Consider the following 27323-nt stretch of genomic DNA (forward strand, 5'->3'; position numbering starts at 1 on the left):
AGGGTACAACCCTAATAATGTTCCTTTTGCCATGAGAAGTTTATCTCAGATTAAAGAAAAATTGGGGTGTTATTCAGATAATCCCACAACGGTCATAGATGACTTTAAGTCTGTGACAATGCAGTTTGACCTTTCCTGGACCAACCTGCAAATTATTCTTGCCAGCTATTGTACCCCCATGAGAAAAAACAGGTTTGGAATGAGAAAGGGGGTGGGGATTAAGAAACAAGTCAATTATGAGAAAGTGAAGGAGATCACACAGGGACCAGACAAAAACCCAGCTCTTTTCATGAGTCACCTCATGGTCTCTCTGAAGAAAATACTAATCTAGATCCAGAAAGGGATATAGCAATAACAGTTCTCAATTTACATTTTATTGGCCAATCTGCTCTTGACATTAGGAGAAAACTCTGGAAATTAGACTAGGGTCCCCAAACCCCACCTTACAACTCCTTGATATTGCTCTTAAGATTTTTCATAACAGGGACCTTGTAGTAGCCAAAGAGAGAGAAAAGATGGCTCATGCCCACTCAATAGAACAAGCCTCACTAATATCAGCAGCCATCATGTCTGCTACCAGCAGATCTCCGGGTCGCCAAGATTCTGGCAGCTGCAGTAAACTGGGACACAGGAGTGGGGGACACACCTCGAAGGTGAGGCCACCTCCCCTACCTCCTTGTCCCCAGTGCAGTCCCCAAGAGGTTAGCCTAGCAAAAACCCAGCTCCCTGCAGTTCAGTCTTCTAGCCAGCCCCTTGCTACTGACATTTCTATGGCCAAGCCCAGGATCAAACTGGACATGGGAGGTCAGTCTATGGATGACACAGGGGAGACCCCTGTCTTACTCTCTCATTCAGGTCCTACTATTCCATCAAAGCTACAGGTTGTGGGGAGTTTAAGGGGAACAACCCTTAAACGTAGGCCAACATTGCCTTTAATGTGTATGCATGAGGACATGAGGATCACAAATTCCTTCATCCCTCTCTGGTTCTACCCTCTTCATTTTGGCCCTTATTAGTGTCATGGGGCGCAGAGCACCCCAGAATTTCTCTGGGGCACACTGAGGAATCTTCTCCTTGAGAAACTAAACCAGAGGACAGATAATGCCTAGAGGAACCAAATCGGACTGAGCTAGCTTGGCATTCCTACCCTTCATTCTGGTCTCCCTTATCCTGGGGAGATAAGTTTGGGTGTGGCTTCGACCTTTGTGTTCTGAAGAGGGATCTGTAGCCACCCCTCACCCAATTCCTTTAGTCACTACCAGTGGGGGATGGTCCTCCACTGCTCACCCAATTCCCCCAGCTACCACCAGTGGGGGATGGTCCTCTCTCACTAAAGGAACTTTTCACGGGCAGATGGTCCACCCCCATCAGTCCTCTATAAAAGTACCTTCCAGTCTCCTGGAGATTTGGTACCTCTGAGCCATGTGCTTTATGCCAAATCTCCCCATGAAAAGTCCAAGGATTTCTTTCATGGTTTCCCTTCCCCCACCCTTCCCTTCCCTTGCTCCTAAATAAACTATCACCTTGTTCTAACTAAGTTTTGTGTGCAAGAGGGTGTAATTCTTTAAAGAGGAATTCCCAAGAACCCCAACCCGTACTCATTTTCCCACTATATCATTAGGGTGTGATGTCAAGAAAAAGTGAGCTCAGTGAAAATTCTTAGGTTATGGGCTCTTAGTTCACTGCTTAGAACAGAAGCAATAACCTGTTGCTATCTCACAGCTGTTGATCTGTTTACTGCTACTCTTTAAGATCTTTCACGTAGAATAGTTTAAAATTGGGAATTATTTGTGTAAAAGTTGCAAAGAAAAATTTTTTTAGTCTCACCATTGAACTACACAGAATTAAGCTTTGATCTGATTACATAACTTTTGTAAATGTAAAGAATTGTTATTTGAGGTTTTTATGCCTCAGGGCGCACTGGCCTGGGGCTCCGCAAACTGCACAGTTCTCCACCCACTGGTTGTAGCTGCTGCCAGAGAGCTGGCACCTCACGTCATCACCACTCACAGATGCCTACATGGGCCTGGCAAAATTATAATGATTGGAAGCCTAATAAGGGCAGTCATGTGACTGTCAGAGCGGCCATCCCATTGGTTGGGGCTGTGTGGGGTTTTTTCTGGGATTGGGGGAGGAGAATTGGGCATTCTAGCTGGACACTGGAACTACAGGAGTTCTGCTGCGTATTCTCAGCTGATTCCTGGGCGGTGGTATCTTTTGAGGTTGTATAATTTCCCTTTCCCCATTTTATTTCCTTTCCCTTGATTCTACTGATCCTGTTTGTGTTGTTTTTTTTAAGTTCATTCTTGTTAAAATAAATCCTTCTCTGTTTTGAGGGAGGCTGCCGGTCTCCTTCCTTGCCCCAATATTGCGTCCAGCCGCTTAGCTAACACTCCCCAATTAAAAATTGGTCCCCACATAAGGCAGGCCACACCCTGTCTTGCATTCAGCCTTGCCAGCCTTAGCTGAAGAAAAGCGGCTACATTTTACTCCTTATCTGATAAGTGCTTTTTCATTTTTTGCCCTGCTCTCTTTTAAATTTTTGTTTAAGTCTGTTCCATCTAGGCTCAAGGATTCAACCTCATGGCAGCTACCCACTGTGCCTATGTGTCTCCTCTCACCCTCTGGACCTCACATCTCCTTGTACTCCATGAGGCCTTCCCCACTTTTCCTCACTTCCCCACTCCTCCTCTGCGCCGTGATTTCTTCAACCTGCTCAGCCTGAAGCAGTTACAGAAGAAAGACCATCAGCCCTTTTCCCTTAGATATAGAGAAGTAGGGAAATGTTATAGTCCCAGTCCACCCCAGAAGTTCTCTGGGGTATATCAAAGAACCTTCTCCTTGAGAAACTAAACCAAATGACAGACACACCTAAAGAAATAAAGAGATAAGTGGAACCTCCTGATCTGGACTCAGGTAGCTCTGGGACCACCACCCTTCATTCTAGTCTCCCTTACCCCTGGGGAGATAAGATTAGGTGTGGCTGCTGCCTTTGTGTCCTGAGGAGGAGAGAGATGTCTAGGTGGCTGCAGCCACCCCTTACCCAACTCATCCAGCCACCAGTAGTGGGGGATGGGCCTCCCTCAATAAGGGAGTCAGATGATCACCTCTTTAGACCTCTATAAAAGTATCTGCCTGTCTCCTGCTCAAGGAGATTGATATCTCAGAGCCACACTCTGTGACATGCCTTCTCCCCATGAGAAGTCCAAGGATTTATCTCTCTTGGTTTCCCTTCCCCAGCCCCTAAATACACTATTATCTTATTCTATTGGATTTGTGTGCAAGAGGGTGTAATTCTTTAAAGAGGAATTCCTAAGGACCCCAAACCCCTATTCCCAACCCCCCCCACCTATTTCCCCACAACAAATATGATCTCTCAAGAATATGTCAATAAATTGTAAAGAAATAATGAAGAAATGTTTGGAAGCACATGGAATAGCCAAAATTGAAAAGACATTAAATTCCAACATCTGCTTTACTCACATCAACATGCAATGACACAATTATTCTGAGAATATTTGACTTACTTTTCATGAATTAGCTTCTTTGTGTCATCCCAGGTAGCTTCCAAACGATTTATTTCTTCATCAAATTCTGGTGCAAAAGTCACATCTTTTTGAGCTATTTGTTTAGCTTTGTCCTTTAGCCACCACAATTCATGTTCATGAGAATTCAACTCGTCTTCCAACTGATTAAAAACTCGTAACCTACAAATGAAAATGTTCAGTTGCCTTACTTTTACATTTTATTTATCTAAAGACTATCCATATTTAAATGATCCATGATTGTGTTGATGTGGGTATTCCCATTTCCCAGTGAAATTCACAACCCCCTGTATCAGTAGATGATGTTTGAGAGTTATTGTGGTCAAAAAAAAATCAGCTCTAGCCAACCTGATGGTGACCTTTTAGGTGAATTTATCTACATAAAAGACTTCTTGAATTTCAAATTATTTGTATCATTAATTTTACCTACTATGATAAGAATTACCTACTTAATACATTTAAGTTTAGCAAAGTTTTGTTTGGTACTTATATGGAAGCTGAATCCATATAATATATGAAAAACTAAAATTTTGTTGTCAAAAGGAAAGTGGGGGGGTAGGAAAAAAGTCACCACTTTTTTTAAGTCTCTTCTACCTAGTCATATAAAGGGATTGAAAAAATATTCTCATTCTGACATATACAAATTTAGACCAAACGAACTTGGAAAGCCATGGGAGAAAAGGAGTTTAAAAGGACATTTAAAATGACTATGGAATTAATTTTTAGGCAAGTGTGAAGGCTGAGATCTATGTTAGTCACTCAAAGAGAGCTAATATAGCCTCAGGAGCTATATGCTAAAGAATTTGCAAGCAACAAAAAATAAGAAAAGCACATGAGAAAGCAATTATAATGCCATCACTAAAGGACACCAGTGGATGTGCAGTATCAGTCAGATGAATGACCTAGTCACACATCTTCCTTACATGTTCCCATCCATATGGGTTTCTTCCCTATTGGTGGCATGGGAACATTTGGCAAAATATAACCTTGTTTATAGGGAGTGTGATGGGTAGGTGTGAGATCTTTCTTTTAATTAATTTAGTATGCTATTAGAATAAATGTCTTTTGTTTTGAAATAATGTCCCCTCTGGCTAGCCTAATAAAAGTAAGCACATCATTAGAGACTTTTGAGCTGCAGTTTTGAGTAGATGCTGACCCACAGAGTTGAAACTGGAATAGCTTTCTGGGGACCCACATGTGAAGAGGGCCCTGGGTGCTATAAAAAGTGAAAAAAAAAATCTCTAGTAGAAACAGCAAAAAAAAAAAAAATTAAACAAGAAGAAAGCTACCTTTGTTGAACAGCTTGCTGGGTGAGTTCCTTTAACTGTTCTTTGTCAGTCCTTTCTTCAATATCTTCAAGACTCTTCAAAAGGGCTTCCTTATGATCTGCAAAAGCCTTTCTCAGGGCTTCGAAGGCCTCTGCCTCACTCTGCTTGGTCCCCAGGAGATTCTGGATGCTCTCTAACTCTAAACCAAGCTGATCTGCCATTCTCCTACAGGAAGCTCTCTGCTCAGAACCACCACTTTTCAGATGATACTGGGCTTTTGTGAGAATCCCATCCAGACTAATCGCAGTACACTCTAAATTCTTAGTATCCATAATAGCATCGTTTAAGTCTTTCTCCAATAATTCAGACTGTGTCTTATCCATGCTGCTCGTAGCTTCCACAGTCTGCCTTAACCTATGAAGAACACTTGATAAAGATGCATGAGCCTGGAGGAACTGGGCCAACTTGGTCAGTGCAAGTTGCCTTCTCTCAATCATCTGACTGGCCTCTTGGAACAGCTGGAAACAGTCCTCTGCTCTGCCCTGGAGAGTGTGGTGGTCCTCTTCTCTGCTGAAAGAACACAGCTTCCCTAAGTGAACCTTCAGTTGACGCATGTCTTCCTTCTTGCTCTCTACCTCTCCCGAGTGGTTCTAAAATAATAATAATTAATTAACAAATTAATTAACAAATTAATTAATTAAAAGCAGTCTAGCCTTGCAGATATGTCTCTTTAACACAATGCATCTATTCTATGATTTTAATTCATTTCAATTAAATTTGACCATTGCTCTGTCCAAGTCTCTAGACTAAGCTCTGGGGATGTTAGAAAAACAAAACAAAATAATCAATCAACAAATCTGGATGATGGGGATTCAAAGGCAAAAATGGAGCTCACAGTCTAGTAATGGGAAAGCATGCAAATATACAAGTAACAGAGATTCAAGGAATTTTGGAGGAATTAGGAAAAGGATTTATCTAAGAAGGTGACACAAGCCTTGAATGAAACTATTTTAAGTAGCAAAGGTAAGGAGGGAGTGCATTTCTGACAGGGGGGAAGGCCGGGGCAAAGACTCCAAGATGGGAGATAGTATACCATGGATCAGGAACACTTAAAAAGCTAGTTGGGCTGACCATAGTGTGTGTGTGTGTGTGTGTGTGTGTGTGTGTGTGTGTGTGTGTGTGTGTGTGTGTGAAAGAGAGAGAGATGGGGAATATGCATTATGAGGCTAGAAAGGCAAGCTTGAAAAAGAAATAGTCTCTGCCTTAAAGCAACTAACATTGGATATTGGTAGGAGAGGGGAATTCAATATGTACTTAAATGAATGGATGAATAAATAAATTGATGAATTAATGAAGATGTGAATGCATAAATGGATGAATAAACAAGTTTATTTAAAAAGTCATTTGAAGACAGATATAGTTTAGGGGGATGGAAAGAGAGAACTTCAAAAAGTAGGGATTAAGGGACAGCTAGGTGGTGCAGTGTATAAAGCACTGGCCCTGGATTCAGGAGGACCTGAGTTCAAATTCAGCCTCAGATACTTGACACTTTACTAGCTGTGTGATCCTGGGCAAGTCTTTTAACCCTTATTCCCCGGGGGTGGGGGGAGGGGGTGAGTAGGGATTAAAGACTAAAATAATACTTTAAGTGTATTAGGGATGTTCTTAAAGAATGCCAAGATTTTTTTTTTTTTTTTGGTGAGGCAATGAGGGTTAAGTAACTTTGCCAGGGTCACACGGCTAGAAAGTATCAAGTGTCTGAGGCTGGATGGTGCTTGATCCACTGCACCACCTAGCTGCCCCCAAGCTAATTTTTTTTTTAAGGAAATACTTTGCTAAGAATGCAGTTATTTTTAAATAACTTCTAAATCCAGACTTTTACATAATTCAAATTTTTCAGAATGAGTTAGGATTAAAGTTATCATGTGAAATGGAATTTTACATAAAAATAGAAATATCCTATTCTAAAAAAATGCTAGAAGAACTAGGAAGAAACTTGGCAATGCTTAAACATTAACTTGGGCTCAAATCTATATAGGAAAGAGAAAAGCCCAAAGAGAGAAATGTAACCAAGCCCTCTGGTGGCTGGTCACATTGTAGAATAATCAAATCGAAATTTTATATTAAGTCAGAGATTGTTAAACAGAATATGAACATTCAATGAAAACTGTGTATACAAAGCATGTTAATTGGTGAAAAATTATTGAGGCTCTCAGAGCTGTTTCTACCAGCTGGGTGACATAATGATTTGAATCTGTCAATGACTATAAATTACTTTTGTTTCCTAAAGTTGGGATTTTTTTGTTTGTTTGTTTTTGTTTTTTTGCGGGGCAATGGGGGTTAAGTGACTTGCCCAGGGTCACACAGCTAGTAAGTGTCAAGTGTCTGAGGCCGGATTTGAACTCAGGTACTCCTGAATCCAGGGCCAGTGCTTTATCCACTGCGCCACCTAGCCGCCCCCAAAGTTGGGATTTTTAATAAAATAGAATTTCATAAAGAATTGGAAATCTACTTCAACCAATGTATTCAAAGCACAGTTTATTCATATTAATGCTATTATAACCATTGATATATATATATATATATATCTTCAAAAATTTTAATTCAACAGATATGTACATATGTATATGAAATGTCTACTTTTTCAATGTTCTCTACTAAGTGCTGGAAGACCAAAAAAAGAAAATGTTCCTCCCTGCCCTCAAGGGACATACATTTTATATTCGTACAAATAAATGTCACATTGGTGAGGGAGTGAGGAGAGGGATAAAAAGAACAGATGAACACCCCAAGTGAGATTTAAATGGGACAGTACAATAATAACAACAATAAATAATGGGAATAGGTGGGAGGGATATACCACTTAACCTAAGCCATGAAGAAAAAGAAGGATTCTGAAAGTTGGAGTTGAAGATCAAGTTTATTCCATGCATGGGGTAGAGAATGGGGGGTGGCCAATGCCAATGACAGCAATGATGTTCTGCACTAAGTGACAAATATGGCCAATAATGGAAAGATTCCTGAGTGATGGTGGCAAAAAAAGGGCATAAAAGTAACAATGGAAATAAAATAATATGCTAATTCCTCCTCCTGGACCACTGTAAAGGAAAGAAGGAACTTTATGGTCAATGGCTCATGAATTCTCATATTTCTGTGAAGTATGGTACAGCAGGCTAGCCATCAAAAGAAGAATGTTACTTGCAAAAAATTTAGTACATGTAGGGGAAAACACTTTCAAGCTAATTAAGTATTTAGAGTGGGAAATGGTAAAGTAAAAGCCAAGACATCAGTCTTAGTTTTCTAATTAGACAAGAACATGAGAAACGATATCATAATAAGCTTTAACATTTCACCTTAAATATTTTATCCTGCTCTGGGGTTGAAAGGGAGAGGGAAAGAAGTCATAGGATTGCTCTCTTTATTAATTAACAAAATGGTAGGGGGACTGTGTCTATTTAATTGACTTTGTATAGCATAGAGAACAAAGGCTAGATGGGTTTATATGTACTTAAAAGCATAGGATCATGGAGCTAGACCTCAGGGGTCAACAATTCCAGCTCTATTTTACAGGTGGGGAAAATGAGGTCTAGATAGTCTAAGTGACTTGACCAAGGCCACACAGGTATAAAGTCAGAGATGGGATTAGAACCTAGATTTTATGACACCAGAGCTATTGTTCTTCCCATTGTATATACTACAATGAAGTCAAAAGACAGCAAATTAGATTTATTTCTTTATACCCAGTGATGCTCATAGTACTTTGTATATAGTAGGAGCATAAAATTTAGTATTAGTAAATAACTAGTAATTAATAATAATGATGATTTCAATGTCTACCAAATAAATGTCTACCTTTCTTAGCATCACTATTCTGTACTAAGTAAATGCTCTCATTCCTGCTTTCTATAGGAAAACTTCCCCAATCTCCTTTAAAGCTTCCTTCTGAGATAATCTCCTGTTTATCTGGTCTGTATTTTGTATGTACATAGTTGTTTATATGTTGTCCCCTTCATTAGAATGTTAGCTTCTTGAGGGCAAGAACTGTTTTTGACTTTCTTTGCATGCTCAGCACAGTGCCTGGTATACAGTAAGGGCTTAATGAATGCTTCTTGATTGGACTTTCATTCATATGTGTGTTCTTTCTTCAGTCTTATAAAACATTGTGCATTACCTTATGTTGAATTACAGCGGTTTGATGGTCCATTATGCTGATCTCAGAAGTACTTTGTAAATCACTGAGAAACTGTTTAATCCAGACAGAAAATGAAAGTAGCAGTTCATCAAATTGTTGGTGTTCGGCAACTATAGACTGGAGGAAACTAATTCTGTGCAGGAAGAGAAAGGGAGGAAGTATGTTTAAGGTAAAGAGCTTATAATTTTACAATTTACTTCCTCACAAGATGGGGAGGTGGCTCAGTGTATAGAGCAGCAGACAAGAAGACCAGCTCAAATTTGACTTTTAATTGTGTGACTCTTAAGTTCTGTCTGCCTCAGTTTCTTCTTGTGTAAAATGTGGATAAATAACACCTACCTTCCAGAAATACTTTGAGTATAAAACGAGATAATATTTATTATTAAACATTAAAGCATTACACAAATGCTAGCCACTATTCTTATAAATCTGTGAATCAGAGCAAGTAGTATACATATATATATATTTTTTTGGTGAGGCAATTGGGATTAAGTGACTTGCCCAGGGTCACACAACTAGTAAGTGTGAAGTGTCTGAGGTCGGATTTGAACTCAGGTCCTCCTGACTCCAGGGCCGGTGCTCTATCCACTGTGCCACCTAGCTGTGAGGAACTGAGGTTGAGAGAGATAATGTCATTTATCCAGACTCATAAAACTAGTGTATTTCAGAGTTCAGAGTCAAATCAAAATCAAGTCAATTTTCCGCCCTCCCCCCCACATTTTTTAACCCTCCAAGGGTTAAAACTCTAAAAAGGAATGAAGTCAGTTTATGGCTATGAACATAAAGTGTGCTGCTTAAAGACACCCAAATGCCCTGTCATTCTCCCAGCTTGGGGAATTAAGGCCCAGAGAATGGAAGCAAATGTTCTCTTTTGACTCCCAGACCAGTGTTCAGTTGATAACTGACTTTCTTAATTTATGAGGTTCATCATCTACACATGAACTAAAGTGAGTAGTTTTCAGTAAAAAACAAACAAACCTTTTGCTAATTATCTGAGGCAAAACTTGCCATCTCTCATCTAACTGCTCCAGCTGTAACTGGATCACTTTCACATCATCTTTAGAAGCCACTGAGAAAAGAGATTCCTTTAACTGTAAGAGATTGCTGTACACTGAGGCATGGGATACAACCTCATTTTGCAGTGCCTGAGGACAAAAAAGAAAATATACATGTTGTTATAAAAGGATGAACTGGGGGTTGGGAATTCAAGGATCTAAGCTGGAAAAGGCTCTAAAACCATCTAGTTCATTTCAAATCTCTCAATCACATTGTCATTGCACCAGCCACCATCCTCATCTCACTCCAACTTCTTGGACTCTGCTCCTGGCTCTTCTTTCTCTGATACGGAGAGTGAGAAATCAAGAATGACTCTTCGGTTGTGAACCTGGGTGACTAAAATGTGGTGAGGACCTCAACAAAAATAAAGAAGTTATGGAGAGAGGTGGGTTTGGGGGAAAATAAAAAGGGTGTTATTTTGGACATACTGAATTTGAGATGTCTAGGGAATACTGAATCCAAAATGTCTGAGAGACTGGCGTGAATATATAAAGCTGGGCGTCATAGGCGTGGAAATCATTTTTGAACCCATGGAAGAAACTCAAAAGTGAATGTAGATAAAGAAGAAAGCCAAAGAAGGAACCATGAAGCATAGCCACAATTGGTGGAATAAAGATAGATGGATGGAAGAAGATGGAAGGCTGATAAGAAGCAGCTAAACAGGTAGGAGGACAAGAGAGAGCGAGAGAGAGAGTGAGAGCGAGAGAGAGAGAAATGCCACAAAAACAGAGAGAAGAGAATAGACAGGAAAAAAGATGTAGTCAAGAGTGCAGAAACCCACAAAAAAGGTCAAGATGAATGAGGATCGGGACGCAATTATATCTGGAATATTTTGTTCAGCTTAACATGCCATATTTTTGGAAGAATGCTGAAAACTGGGGAACAACCAGGAGAAGTTTCCTAGGACTTGAAAAGTCTCAAGGTCTTGTCATACTAAGACTGGCTGAAGAAAGTAGGGAATGTTTAACCTGAAGAAGCAAGAATGTGGAAATTGCCTTTATGTAGTTTATAGGCTATCATGTAAAAGAGGAATTACACTTTTTCTACTTGTCCCTAGAGGCCAAAACCAGGAAAAAGGAATAGAAGTTTTAAAAGATTCAGATTCAATCTTAATATAAAGAAAAATATGAGTGCTATCTAAAACTGAAATGGGCTTCCCCAGGAGGTGGTATGTTCCTCTTTACTGGAAGAATTCAAGAAGTGGTTCTATCATCATTTGCCTCTTTTAGAATACATAGCATTCTATATGGCTCAATTCAGGTGCTACCTCCTATATAGATATTCTTTCCTGAAACCTCTGGTTGTTGATGGTCTAACTTTCCATCAATGAAATCATATTTATCTGGTTAAATGGTTATCTCCTAATAAAATGAAAGCAGAAACTCTTTCATTTTCTCTTTATTTCAGGTGCCTTGAAGAGCCTCTTGCACATAGTAGGTATCACGTACCAGTGAAGAAATTCTGAGGAAATCAAGTTTTTGAGCAATCTGTGAGACCAGGGGAGAAATATTCTAGCATCTAATGTCAAAGATGAATTTTTCCTAAAGACCCAACAAAGGGGGAACTATTGGGATATTAGATCGAAGAGGTCATATCTTCTAAATTTTTATTAACGATCACATGAAGTTGAGGGAGGGATAGGCATAAAATATAACTTTTTTTTCCCTTCCAATTTTCTTCCCTGTGAACCCCTTTCCCTCATTCCCTCTTTTGTTTCTAAGAATGAAGCACCATTATCCACTCTGTCCATCCCTCCTGTCACAGAGCTAGAAGTTTCTTTTCTCAATAAATCTAATCCCATTACTTGTGGCCTTGATCCCTTTTCATGTCACATCCTCCAGAGAATTCCTTTAGCAGTAGCAGTTCTAATTTCCTCAATATGGTGCCAGACTATCTTTCAAGTTCTTACCTTATAACTACCCTATCAAGTATTCTGAACTCTAGAAAAATGAGAATCATCTATTCTCCTTTAAACTGCCTTACACTTTTCTGGATCAGTGTTTTGGCTAATATTACTTTTTGAGCTTAGAATATCATACCATTTTCTTTGGCTGCTAAATTCTCATCCATCTTTTAAATCTTAAAGCAAATGCCATGAAGACTTTTCTGAGCCCCTAAGTCAGTGAGGGCCTTCTCTTTGCACCTTGGTGCTCTGTTACATGCTAAGTTTGTGGGGATGGGTGGGTTGGTAATGAGAGGAGACAGGAAATAAGGTTGAAATGGTACACTCCCCCTGTTCATGTGGAGCATACCATCTAGTGTGTGTGTGTGTGTGGGGGGGGATGCATTTCAGAGAATTATTGTACATTTTTGTGAGTATATAATACTTTGAGAGCTATTATGGTACTTTTTTGGTACCACATGTGTGATTTCATTAGTGTAAGGGGCTACCAATGAGATGTATCTTTTGCCAATGAGGAAGAATATATTTACCATGTAATATCTTGTATCCCATTTATCTATGATTGTGTCTTACTCTTTTCCAGAGTGTAAGCACATTGTCTCTAATGACAAGGACTATGTTTTTCTTTTTTTTTTTAAACCATCCTCAGCACCTATCAATGTTTTTCTTTGTTTGTTTGCTTTTTTTTCATTTGGGGTTTGTTTTTGTTTTTTTTTTTGTGGGGCAATGAGGGTTAAGTGACTTGCTCAAGGTCACACAGCTAGTAAGTGTCAAGTGTCTGAGGCCAGAATTGAACTCAGGTCCTCCTGAATCCAGGGCCAGTGCTTTATCCATTGTGTCACCAAGCTACCCCCTATCAATGCATTTTAAATAAGTGTTGAATAATGAGTAAATAGCTTTATCAGGCTGTTTGGCCAAAGGCAGAATGACTATTTAAAGTCACTTAAATTCCAGAAATCACCACTGTTGCCTGTAGCACCATTTCAAGAATAGTTTGAACTCAGATAGCTACAAAACTCAGATACACAAATCTCAGATACACTACTCCATAGGTAGTTATTGCACCCATACTTCCAAACAGCTTGGGTATATACCTTGATGATTTTTCCTTCTAGAAGGGAGAATTCCCAGCCTGCCACAAGAACACAAACACACATACCACTAGATATTGTTAAGCAAGTTGCTTCTTAACTAGTCTCCTCTTACTTGCTCTTCATAATTGTATGCCAGCAGTAATAAATAATAATATTTTGTCCTTTTACAACATTAGCAATAAGAAAATAAAAAGTCCATATATTCCCTTACACTTTTCTGACTCAATGGCCCTATCTGCTTGCTCTCCTACCATCTTCATTACTCAACTGCACTGATTTACTTCCCTATTTGTACAGATATAACTATCCAGAACATCCATGTTTCCTAAATCTCCACCTAAATCTATCAACAATGAAGACATCTTCCTGACATATAGGTTACCATCTCTCAGTATTTCTTATAAATGATAATTATTTATGTAGAAATATCATTATTCTACATCATAAGTTCTTCCTGGTAGATCACATGCATCAACCTCCATCAAGGAGTTAATGTCTTTTTTTTCCAAGGCAACTTGAATACCCCAAGTATGTTGGCAAGCTACACACTGAGCCATTCCTTTCAATATTCCAATGTATATCTTTTTCCCTATTCATATTATGTGCTGACACTTGCCTGTACTAACTGAAGTTCACTCTCCAATTTGGCTCTGTCTGCAGAAATGTCACTCTCTGGGGAACTGGCTCCTGCTTCACACCGCTCCAACCAAGTCAGAAAGGTGGATAGCTCTTTTTCTAACCTAAAGAAAGCAGAGTTAGGGAAAATGATTGTAAACTCATCGCAGTAGAAGAATTATCTTTTTTGAAGTTTGTAGAGTTGAGACTGAGAAAAAATCATTTTAACCCACAGATAAAAGCATGCCAGGCTATTTCAGATTTTACAGCTGAAGGATTCTGTCCTTTCAAATTTTCTCTATCAGAATCACTTCAAAACTGTGAAGCACCTAAATTAAAGGTCTTGTTTAATACTAGGAAAAATCTAATATTAAACATAAATACAATCAAACTTGCTTAGTAACTATTTATATTTACATTGTATATACATACATACATACATATGTGTATATATAATATAATATATACACACACATATAATTAATCAATTACTCCAAGTCCTCTAGAATATACTGTCCATTGATTTTCATTCACTTTTTATCTAATAGGGTTGGTGAATTTGTACGTGAATTGAAGTGAGGCAGAGTCATGCAAGTCATCACCCCCCCTGATGTCACTGGTCCTCTTCAAAAATGAAGGACGAATAATAGTATGGTTGGTGTATAGTTAATTCTTCGGATTTTATTTTTTTCTTTGCATTGTTCAAAATTATCTTTCCAGATTTTTTTGTATTTCTTATTCTTAGTGTTATTTGCATTTTTATACTCCATTATATTATACTGCATTAATTTACAACAGGTTCTTTAACCATTCTCCCATTTTTAAACATTTAGACTAGTTCCAAATTTTTGTGATTACATGTCATGCTGCTGGGAAAAATCTTGAAAAGGCACATTTCCCCAATAATGCAAAAATTGAATCAAATCACATGATTTTTTGATAATTTTTGGTGGTCTGTAATTTTTACTGTACAGTCAGAATATTTTTCAAAAAAGGTTCTAGAAATTTGCAATGAAATAACTAGAAATGAATAACTGCACCCATTCCTCTACCAGCATTGAGTTTCATTGCTTTTAGATATTTTACACATTTGATGGGTATGAATTAAAGTTACTTCAATTTTCATTTGAAGGATTTTTTTCAAGTGGTTGTTAATAATTTATATTTCTTCTTTTGGAAATTGTCTATTCATAGCCAGAAATGTCTTTTGATATTAAATAAGTATTCCAAAGAAAATGTGTAGTCTATGCTTCCATTTCTTACCAGGTGATGAAGAGCCATGCCATCTGGTCTTAGAGCAATGGACTCACCTCTGCCAATGGGCCAATAGATTCTCTAGCATCACTTGTTGTTCCTTAGTGGTACCAATCATCTTCTCATATCTTTTCTGGAGGGTCATGGCTTCATGAACAGATGAATCTTTGTTAATAACCTTGTGGGCACTCATGGACAAAGAGTTAACTGTGGTGCTCATTGTTTCCAAAGCCTGGCAGAGATCCTGACAATCATGGAAAAGGAATATAAAGGAAGAATCATGTTTAAAAAAAAATAAAAAGCTAAGAAATATCCAAAGTATTTTTTTTTAAAGATAGCATTACCAGAACTATCACCTCAATAACTCAAATGCAGCCTATGGGGGTGAAAAAAAGTTACTCTACTTATCAATATAATTTTAGATATTATAGGCATAATAATAAGTGGACATTACTGTGCCTTCTCCCTTAAAAAGCAGGGTGGGGGGGGTCATCTCTGAGTTAATCTCTTAGAACTTGACATGACAATAAACATTGTATAGTCCAAGCATCTTCGCTTAGAGATGATGAAACTGAAGCCCAGACATGTGAAGTGATTTTTCCCAGTTATAAAACTAAAAATTCACAACTTCAGTATTAGATTCACAACAACCTCAGTGTCATCCTAACTTCTCACTCTCACTTACCGCATATCTCTGATCATAAATTGCTTCTTTAATATAGCAATCTCTTGTGAAATGTTTAAACATTTATATTTCCAAAGTGTAATATTGTTCAAATTTTCAAACCATAATTTTTTTTACTTTGTAATACAATTTCTTTTTTTTTTTTTTTTTAGTGAGGCAATTGGGGTTAAGTGAGTTGCCCAGGATCACACAGCTAGTAAGTATTAAGTGTCTGAGGCCGGATTTGAACTCAGGTACTCCTGACTCCAGGGCTGGTGCTCTATCCACTGAGCCATCTAGCTGCCCCTGTAATACAATTTCAAATATAAACTAATAGATAACCTTGACTCTTTTCCTTCAAGAAATAATTAGGGGCAACTAAGTGGCACAGTGGATAGAGCACCAGCCCTGGATTCAGGCAGACTTGAGTTCAAATCCAGCCTCAGACACTTGACACTTACTAGCTGTGTGACCCTGGGCAAGTCACTTAACCCCAATTGCCTCACCCCCTGCCCCCCAATAAATAAAGAAAAGAAAAGAAAAGAAAAAAAATTAAAAGAAAGAAAGAAAGAAAAACATCTAAGTACAAATAAAAAGTGCAGCCATGTTGTATTTCAGATTTCTAAGTTGATAATCAAACAAAAAATATAAAACATTTTTCTTACCATATGTTCTTGGAGAGTTTTGTATGTCTCTGTAGCTGAAGAACATACTTTAACTGGTTCATTCAATTTATCTTCAAATTCAGACACAGATTGTTGGACCTAAAACATTAATGAAGATGCAAGTATAATGACTAAAATAACCGTATCAAGGCAAAAAAATCCACCCAAACTAGTCCAGCTATTAAATAGTGAATGGCATGCTCATTTGTTGCTATACAAATATTTTATAATTTGATGACAAATTCTGAAAACTGAAAAATCTAAAATAAAATCAACAGCATCTTCACTGTTGCATGATTTGAAAGATTCACACTCAGAGCTAAATTAAACACAGTATAAAATGATATTTATATGTTGTCCCCAAAGTAACCTTTTAAATTACTTTAAACTTACTAATGTAATTTATAGCAAGATGCAAATTGGATTAATTCAATATTTATTTTTAGGTGGTCCAGCAACTGGAATATTACAGGAAGTTAGGAATATATTTGCAATGAAAAACTTCATCCTCTGTAAAATATATAAGATAAATAAGATGAGTCAGTTTTGATAATTATATACCTTTTTGAGGTTTTCTTCAAACTTTTGCTGCAGAGATTCATTTTCCAGGAGTGTGGCTTCCAGACACTGGGCATATTCCCTGAGCTCTTCCCAACGTCTCCTTATTTGTGTCAATTTGGCTTTAATTCGAGCAGATTCTCCAGTAGTGATAAACTGAGAAAAAGATTGAGTTTCCTCCTCTAGTCTTGGAATGTCACTTTGATTATTTTCTATTCTCTCAAGAATAACCTAAGGTTTGAAATAAAATGACAATACAGTCCCAGTTAGCTTTGCTTTTCTCCTAAGGCAATTTTTTATAGCATACTGAGAAAAGTGCCAAAATTTTCTTGAACAGTCGTTGTAATATATTTGGGAACTGCTATAATTATAACCTATTTGTTTCCTTTTCCCTCTTCCTCCTCCTCCTTCTCCTTTTCTCTCTCTCTCTCCCACAAAATCTGCAAAATATGAACAGATGGTGAACTGTACGATGATTAGGACTGCCTGCCTCTCTGTATGTGGTGAAGTAATCATGAGGGGCTTAGTGGAATAAAAAGAACTAGTATGCAATTTCCACAACATATCTCAAGTCAAATCAATTTTTTTTTTTTTTTTTTGCGGGGCAACGAGGGTTAAGTGACTTGCCCTGGGTCACACAGCTAGTAAGTGTCAAGTGTCTGAGGTCAGATTTGAACTCAGGTCCTCCTGAATCCAGGGCCAATGTTCTATCCACTGTCCCACCTAGCTGCCCCCCAAATCAATTTAAAAAAAAAATTATTAAGAGTCTACTATGAAAAAACAAAAAACAAAAAACAAAAAAACCTCGGGGGCAGCTAGATGGCGCAGTGGTTAAAGCACCGGCCCTGGATTCAGGAGTACCTGAGTTCAAATCCGGCCTCAGACACTTGACACTTACTAGCTGTGTGACTCTGGGCAAGTCACTTAACCCCCATTGCCTAAAAAAAAAAAAAAAAAAAAAAAAAAAGAGTCTACTATGTGTCAAGTTTGGGGATACAGCTCAGATCATGAATAGGATCCGTGGCTCACTTTAATTAACCAAGATATTTAATTTATAGATTTGAGGAAAGAGAAAGCTCCCAACCCCACTACCTACAGGAGAGCTAAGCATGACATCTATTTGGTTTCTTCAGAGGAGAAATGAAAAATGGCCATGAAATCAAACATGCGTGTTCCATATATTTATACTATTCCAAATGCCAAAGATGTATCTGAACTTTAAAGCTTTCATAAAGGCAGGCTTTATTGCAGTATGTGGTATGAATCCTTCACATGAAAATTACAGTGTGATATCTATGGAAAAAAGTACACAGTAGTTTAGGGGATGAAGGGTTGGTCTTGGAGTTAGGACGCTAGGATACTTGGAGTTAGGATGCTAGCTGTGAACATGGGCAAGTCAATTAATCTCATAGGGCACCAGGCAACTTTCCAAGACTCAAAGTTACAGATATGTAGCCAGTCTACAAAAGTGGAGAGACTTTCTATACTACGTGGCTGGAATCACAGGTTTGGAACTCCTCTTGCCACACTCAGAACAAAACAAAGTAATGAAATTTGCTGAGCCACTACCTATGGGCTGCATGATATTCATGGTGCTTCACTTGCAAATACAGATGCCTCTTTATTCTCAGATGATTCATTTCCACTCCTCTAAAGAAATGGGCCAAAGAAAAACCAAAAATTTAGACAGACATGTCATGTTCAAATCATTAAGATCAAAGTTGTTGGTATTTCTCCTCCCTCTGATATAAAAAAAATGTGCCTAAATTTCAAAATATCTAGTTTATTCTGAAATGATATAGAGCATGTATCTGTTCTTAAGCTAAGTATACATGTCCACAGTAGAGCCTTTAAGAAAATAAGTATTTTTAGTACTTCTAAAGGCTTTATCTTAGATGAGTTAGCTTGATAGTTTTATGTAGAATGCTAAAATAATTATCAATTAAAATTGCACAATCATATTATGAAAACTTCATGGAACAAATAGCATAGTTTATATCTTAAAAACTGGATATTTAATTAAAACTAATAAAGGGATTAAATGTTTATAATGAGGGATGAGTTTAAAGTGTATATGCCGATACAAATACTGGTGCCTCAGTTTCCTAGAGTTAATTTTGCTGATCTGTTATCTAGGTGAAAATTCTAGTATCTTAATCTGATTTATACTGAATTCCAGGCTATCAAAGATATTGTTAAAAAAAAAAAGTGTCACTGACTTACACAACATTAAGAGAAATCACCTTGTTTTCTATATTAAAATACAGATTACTCATCCATCCATTCAATAATTATTTATTAAGTTTCTACTATGAACCAGGTATTAGATGCTATGAACAAAAAAGGCAAAAGTGAATCTATCCCTTTCCACAAATATCTTAAATTCCTATGGAGAAAATACCATATGGACAAATAAGTAAATACTAAATATATTCAAAATAAAGACAAGATAATTTTCTTTCGGAGAAAGGATAAGAGTAGGACCCTAACAAACACAGAAAGGCCTTATGTAATTCCATAAACTTTTGCAAAATGCCATACATGGACCAAATATAGTGCTAGTCTATTTGGATATTTCCAAAGTAGAGTGAGAAATTAAAATGTATTTCTTTAAATTAAGAAAGTATTTCTTTTCCTACAATGTGATGTCATCATTGACACATAATTCAGGAGTGCTTATGGAATGGATACTGATATCAAAGTAAACTTATGAAAAAATTTAATTTAATAGTGGTACATAAATTCCAAAAAGGGGTAGAGGAAAGAAGAAATCCTAATGTTGAGATATAAAATGTAAAAGTCTTATTTAGCTTCAACCATATACTTTGACCATCACTTAGTGAAATAAAAGGCAGCTTTTCTTATACTTTTCACAACTTTGAGGATTAAAAATCTTTTAAGAATCTGTCCAAGGGATGTAGAATCAGTTTACCTTAGGAAACTACAGAATACATATACAGGCTGTATGAAAAAAGGTATATGTACTGCTTCGCACATCATGCATGCTTAACAATGATGAACCAACTCTCATCTTGGTAGGGGGTCAGTTCTTCCACTCTCTATGGAAGTAACTATTTCTTGTTCTAAGGTATAATAATGCATAGTGTTTCTTTGACCAGGACTTACATTTCCCCAGATAAAAGGAAAAGGGACTCTTACATTATAAAGGAAACAAGCAAGTCTGTGAAAAACGAGTAACTGGATTTTGGAAATGCATAAATGATGATATAAAAGGGGATACCTTCGATAATACTGTTTGCATGACTATTTCCTCTTCTTTTGGGATCAAGGTTGTTACATGTCATATAAACTAACATTTATAATCCCACTTTAACCTTTTCATATGCAATAATATCTGATAACATAACAGAGTGCTATCTGGGGAAGGATTTGGAGAGTTAGGTCATTTGAATATAAGCCCTATCTCTAGCATTAAGGAAGGGAGTGGAAACTCTGTTTGACACTGAGAATAGAATTGTTTGATCTCCTCCTTGTGGTTGTTTCAGGTAACTACTGTTACCATGTTTTAAAATATCTGAAATGATTCTTTAATAGAATGTTTTTAAAAGAGGAATGTTTTTGCTATGCATTGCCTAAACGAATAGACAAGAGTACCCCAAAGGGTTTTATTCAAAGTCAAAGAAAAGAATTATGCAACCATAATTTTTTAATGACATCACATACAGTGTGAATTTTCTATGTATAAACCAAACACTAAAAGAAGAAAACTTAATTTATAAAATTTTGCACATTCTCCATCAAATCCTCCAGCTTGCTATTTTGTTTTTTTACAAATGTAACACACAAATTAAATACAATCACACATCAAAAATATCAGCCCTCAATATCAAGAAGGGAAATGGGGGGAAAAAGGGAAGATTTCTTCAAAGCTAAATATGTATGAATTGTAAATTAATGTGAACAGATCACCTTAATTTGGCTGATTTGCATGTCCCAGGGAGGAGATGGAGTTTCCAAGGCATCCAGCTCTTTTTCTCTTTCAGTAATCCAGACGGAGAGGGCCTCAAAATTATTGCCAAAATGTTCCCACTTGTTTTTCACCATCTCCATGGTTTTAATACTAAAATTAACCAGATCAAGTGAAAAAAATGCAATATTTTAATAAAGATAATCATGAATGTTTCCTTTAAATAATGAAGTGAAAATTTGTGAGGACATTTGCAGCCACATTGATTTTTTAGCCACTTAAAGGAGAGTCACATTTTATCTATATAAACAGGAGTGACAGGACTTCATCTTCCCCATTAAGGGATTTTGCATGATAGGTACATGCAAAACAAATAGAAGCATGATATTAAGACTTAACCAACTATAATACATGATGTAGCAGTGGCACTGTCCCAACACACATACACACACATGTGCGAGTGCACATACACACATCGCTATAACTAAAAGAATTTGAATCTATATAAAAAGAAGGAAGAGATACTGGTAGGGAGTACAGTGGATTGGATAGTGCTCTGGCCTTCAGGGCAGAAAAACCCCGAGTTCAAATTCTGCCTCAGATACTCACTAACTCTGTGACCCTAAATCAGTCTCTTAACCTCTCTGTGCCTCTATTTGCTTATCTATAAAATAAGTAATTAGACTCGATGGTGTCTAAGGCCCTTTCTAGCACTAACTATATGATCCTCTGATCTTAACATTGGAAAGAAAGTCTGCACTTGCAATGCATTTTTAAATGATTTGTTTTCATGTCACAAAATCCCTCAGGTTTTTATTTGTTTTGGTGAGGCAATTGGGGTTAAATGACTTACCCAGGGTCACACAGCTAGTAAGTGTCAAGTGTCTGAGGCCAGATTTGAACTCGGGTCCTCCTCACTCCAGGGCCAGTGCTCTATCCACTGCGCCACCTAGCTGCCCCAATCCCTCAGTTCTAAAGGAAATTAAGAATGCTCACTCTAGGGGCAGCTAGGTGGCGCAGTGGATAAAGCACTGGCCCTGGATTCAGGAGGACCCGAATTCAAATCTGGCCTCAGACACTTGACACTTACCAGCTGTGTGACACTGGGCAAGTCTCTTAACCCTCATTGCAGCCCCGCCCCCTCCAAAAAAAAGAATGCTCACTCTAAAGATATCTTTATTCTTTGGTTCACAAAATAATGCTTTTAGGTGTCATGGGAAAGCTTAAAATCTAAGTGAGGGCATGATGTCACACAGAAAATGTTCCTTCCTCTAATGTGATAATACCAACTACTTTTACACTTCTTGTGGATTTGACCACAAACCCCTTTTTTGTAGCTACTGTTACTGAGGAATCACCTCCCATCTGTGGCCAGTTTAGGATTCAATTTTTACAAAGATATGAAGTGAATGTTTCCATTGGGATTCTTAGTTTGTATTAACACTATTCATGTAACCCAGCAAATGTATTTTTATTTGTGTCTTACTGTCTATGAAAAAGATGAAGTTAGACCAAGATTAAAGGACTTCCCTGCTTCCCAAAGGCACTTGAAGATAGCAAGAAATAAAAGTTGTGGCATTATTATGGGCAACTGAAATAAATGGCCATGTAGCTTCTATCTGCACACCCATCTCCCTGGAATTTATGGGAGTTATTAATACAAGAGTAGAATGTGAGAGATGGATTATAGTGATTTCTTTGGCAAATATATTTTTATAGCATTTGTCCTTTATGAAGGCAAACAGTACCAATCTGATCAATTGTTACAATATGTAAATACCATGCTGTGTTTTCCTTATTTAAATCAGGACAGGCCTAAATAAAATAAAACAGTCTATTATATTTGATAGAGAATTTGTGGTGTCCATGAAAAGTTTTTTATTGTATTATTTTTATTGAAAGTCAAACTATTAGCAAATTAAAATTTTAGAGAAATGCAAAATTTGGATTAGGATGTTAGGACAGAGCCTTATTGGTAAAAAAAAAAATCCCAAGAAGTGGTTAAATGTATTCAAATTTGCACTACTTGAAATTATAATTATATACACTATTTTCCAAAACAGAATAATTGGTTCCAACTCAATTGAAATATGCAGTGCAAATACAAATAATGTCACCAGTTCATGGCATTCATTACTCACATTCAACTGGACTTAGCCTTTATTTTAAGATTGGAAGAAACCACCTTCACCAATGCAAGTGAGCACCATCTCTGAAAATTAAGAATCTCTTAGAGAGTTGCCTTGAGCATTGTGAGCTTAAGTTACTTGGGTCAGGGTCACATAGCCAAGTGTTCTTGGTTTCATAGTCAGCTCTATTTACTAAGCCATGCCACATCATTTTACATATTTAAAATTCATCTTGGGAATAGTAACATATCCATAAATTAGTAACATTTTACAGAAGGTCTTTTGGTGATTCTTTGCTATAATATGAAAAACTGCTTGACTTTATTTGTATGACAGACATTGTAACATTCTCTTGACATATTTGTCTCAGATTTTTTTCCTAATGTATTTCATGGCAAAGTCATGATGATGATTCAATAATACAAAGCCATGAATTCCAGGTCTTCACAGTGGAGACTATTTATGGAAGACACAGACATTGCCCTAAATCCTTGGGATATGGAAATCATAGAAGAGCCCATTTGTACTTTCTTGCCTCAAAAATAAACAGCAAAAGCCAAAAAAATGCAATGGCTTCTTATAGATGGCTTCAAAAAACCCAGATGAACCAATGACAATTTGGTATCACTGTAAATGGTGGTAAGTCACTGTAAACTTTTTTCTTTTGGCTGGTGGCAACTGGTCTACATGTGGTACTACAGTCTTACAATGTTAAATAATGCCTGCAAATCAGCTGCATTTCTACAATCTGCTAACAGTTGGCTAATCCAGTAAAAATTCTCCTCAGTGAATGGCACCATCTTGAGATCTGGTCACAAATGTCCAAGTACAAAAGGCCACAGAATTGAATAGGTATGGCTTTTTCTTGTGAGTAGAATCATTTTAGGCTGTAAAACTGTATCCCATTTTTTGTTGCTGCTTTTGAAATTTTAGCTTCTAAATTTAGCGATACTTCCTTTTAATGAGTCACTATCTTAGAACATGCTGTAATACACAGACACTTTGAAGCAATATTTTAAACACAATATACAGGGAAGATTATATTAAACTATCTCAGAGAAGAAAGTTTAGGACTTGTCAAGCACATACTCTTCTTCAAGGGTTTCTTCCAATTTTTTGACTTGTTCCTTGACCGACATGGCCTGTTGCTGAAGTGTCTGCTTAGTCTTTGATCCCAGCTGTATCTCTGATGCTTCCTTCACAAGACTCTCAGCTTGAACTGCAATAGCTTCTGTACGTTTAGAAAATGCCTGGAAAAAAGTATTGGAATTACTAAGAGAGAATCTATCTTGCAAATTTCTCATTCATACTGTTAATGTTCCATAGAAAAATGCTGTCTTTATTTTAGTTATATATTCCCCAAGGAAATTTTTCAGTTAATCTATAGCATTCTCCTTAGAAATATTGAAATTTAATTTTCTAAGACAATAATTTTTATTTTGACTTATTTTCATCTGTATATATAAAGTTATGCATATATATGTGTGTTTATATCTGTGTGTATATATGTACATAAATAAAATATGTCTGTTTGAATGTGTATACATATGCATGTATACTCACACATATATACCATTACTGGGAGTGACCTTCTCCTCCCTTGCCCGCATTGCTCATATTGCCTGGATGCAATGGGATGCAATAGCTATTCCTTTCGATAAGATAGAGGACCACCAGCCTTGTCACTGTCTCCTAAGGTTCAGACCTTATCTTCTACCCTGCCTCCATATTTCAATGGCCTCTGGCAATGTCATTTGACCTAAAGATCCCGAGATCTTACCATACTGATCACTTCACCATGAGGACTTGAGATCTTTCTATTTGCATTGAAACTAAGCTTTTTTAAAATGTTTTTTATCCTTTCAATTAGAGCTCCTTGAATGCAGTAATAGCATCACATTTTTTCATTTGTAACCCCAAACTAATTCAACAAATATTTATTAAGTGCCTACTATGTGCCAGGCATTGTGCTAAGAGATAAAGACATAAAGCATGGAGGAAAAAAGATACCTGCTCTCAAAGAGCTCCCAGACTAATGAGGGAAACAACATGCATATAACTATATACAAACAAAATATATACAGAATATATTGGGAGAAAATAAAAAAGGGAAGGGATCTGGAAGATTTCTTGAAACATAGTATCTGCTAGATAAATGCTTTTTTCATTCATTCATGGGCATTTGTGACTACAAGCTCCATCTATTTTTTATCTTACTCAGAAGAAGCAAATAAAATGTTTGCTAGATTGACGTGAATTTCAATGGAATGGCTAGCTTTAGAAATCTAGAAAGTCTATGTCATTTCATACATATTCTGTAGAATAAACATTTATGACAATAAATGATAGGTACAATGTTATCTAAGAAATAGCAGAATGCATAGCATAGTTTTTCAAATAACATTATATAACCAATTCTCAATCAATAATTTTTTAAAGAACCATGAAATAATAATAATAGCTAATATTTATATAGCACTTATGTTCCAGGTACTTTGTTAAGGGCTTTTACAATTATTATCTCAGTTGATCCTCACAACAACCTTGGGGGAGAAGTACAATTATGATCACCATTTTATTATGAGGAAACTGAGGCAAATAGAGGTTAAGTGACTTGTCCAAGGTCACCCAGCCAGTAAGTGTCTAAGACTGGATTTGAACTTGGGTCTTCATTATTTCAGGCCCATTGACACAACTAGCTGCTTGGAGGTAGCATAACAAATGGGTTTAATGAAGAACTAGAAGAAGAGTCAGAATATTTTGCTTTGCTCCTACAATAAAACCTTCAATAAGACAACCAACTGTGTGCCATAATTCTTCACTTGTAGCTACCACTAACAAGAATTACATTTGGGTCAAGTAAAAATCAATCCTATTCTCAATTAGAGAGATGATTTTGTGACATCCTTTCAACATATGCAATTTAACTCTTTTACCTTAATAGTCAGTGTTGTATATATGTGTGTTGCTGTTACTTATAAACTAAGTAAAGGAAGAACATATATCCTGAGCAATCATTAATTTTATTTTTTCAGGATTCAAAATAAACAAAATGCTGTAAGCTTAGAGAATCTTAAGGGAGTAGATAATTAACTAAAAGAAAAACAAGTCATTCCCATTGAACAAAATCTTAGGAATGAAGGTTATTTCAGGGAAAGAACCCCAGTTATCATAAGCATTCAAGGGTTGCCAACTGGTATGAAATATCTATTAAAACAACAAACAAATCAAAAATAGGAGAAAAGAACCAATTATAGAACAATTGTTATAGATCAGAACTTGTAAATCAGCAGTAAGCTAGAGGGCTTATGGTCTGAGAGAAATTAGATTTTGCTTAAATGATGTTAAGTTATGGACAAAGAATTTTAATAATAAAATGCAAGAAGGAAACTTGTTTTACCTATAGCCACATTTCATAATTTGTCATTAAAAATAACGTTTGTGAGCCATTTGATTGTCTCTAGAAATGAGATATCAAGAATCTTGTGCACAATTTACTATTGAACCTGTATGTGGAGCCTCTTACATGTGATATATGTCAGCACATACAAAATAACTCACCTAGGCATAGATGCAAACTGATATGTATACATATGTTGGTATACAGTTATACACAATTATGGAACATACCTAAAATTTTAGAGTAATAGAAAGTTCTATTTTGTCAGATTGCTTTTATTAGCTGGTAGTTGACTGTCTTTCTTTTTTAGGAAACTTCAGTGCTATGTGTGAGTGGTTCATGATAAGTTTAGATGATGTTTAAAAAAATTCTGAGTTTATACATTTTACAATTTCCCTATAAACTAATTTTTGGACCAAGGGAAAAGTGAAAATGGTGAATAGAAAACATGCATAATTAACTGTAAAGCACATAATCAAAGAAAAAGAGGTAATTATAGATAATATAGTACTAATTGGAATGTGGTCACATATGGTGAAAGAAAGAGTCAGAAGATCTTGGTTTGAATCTCTAGCTCTATTGATTACTATGTATGTGATACTGGCTGGGTCATTTTATTTTAATCTTATATTTGTTTCTATGTTGTCTCACCCTTCACAGTATAAGATCATTGAGGGAATGCACTATCTTATGCCTCTTTTTGTATCCCTAGCACTGAGCACAGTACCTGGAATATAGTAAGTGCTTATTAAATGTTTATTGACTATTGATCATCGATTGATCTTTATTTGTAAAATGTGGACAATAATGCTAGCTTGATCTACTTCCTGAGGTGGTTGGGCTGTGCTATGTTTTGAGATCATGTTTGTAAAACACTTTGTAACTATAAAATAATTGGGAAGTAGATGGGAAGGAGGGAAGGAGGAAATATGTATTTATAGAACATCTACCATGTGTGCATTACAATGTGCCAGATTCTGTGTTAAGCGCTTTACAAATATTATCTCATATCAGTTCTCACAAAACCCCTGGAAGGTGGTAAGTACTGCTAT

The 27323-nt window shown here is 36.7% G+C and overlaps 1 protein-coding gene across 1 annotated transcript in view; it reads right to left on the minus strand.

Annotated features, from left to right (window-relative positions):
- Positions 1-27323, minus strand: part of SYNE1 (spectrin repeat containing nuclear envelope protein 1) — a 583464-nt gene that overhangs the window by 310818 nt on the left and 245323 nt on the right. The window contains 10 exon segments of the mRNA XM_044001388.1: positions 3528-3707; positions 4835-5463; positions 8985-9138; positions 9984-10150; positions 13675-13798; positions 14984-15171; positions 16257-16355; positions 16818-17045; positions 20745-20895; positions 23961-24121. Of these exon segments, the coding sequence (XP_043857323.1) occupies positions 3528-3707; positions 4835-5463; positions 8985-9138; positions 9984-10150; positions 13675-13798; positions 14984-15171; positions 16257-16355; positions 16818-17045; positions 20745-20895; positions 23961-24121 (2081 nt within the window).

The sequence above is a fragment of the Dromiciops gliroides genome, chromosome 4 (genome assembly GCF_019393635.1).
Source record: "Dromiciops gliroides isolate mDroGli1 chromosome 4, mDroGli1.pri, whole genome shotgun sequence".
NCBI lineage: Eukaryota > Metazoa > Chordata > Mammalia > Microbiotheria > Microbiotheriidae > Dromiciops > Dromiciops gliroides.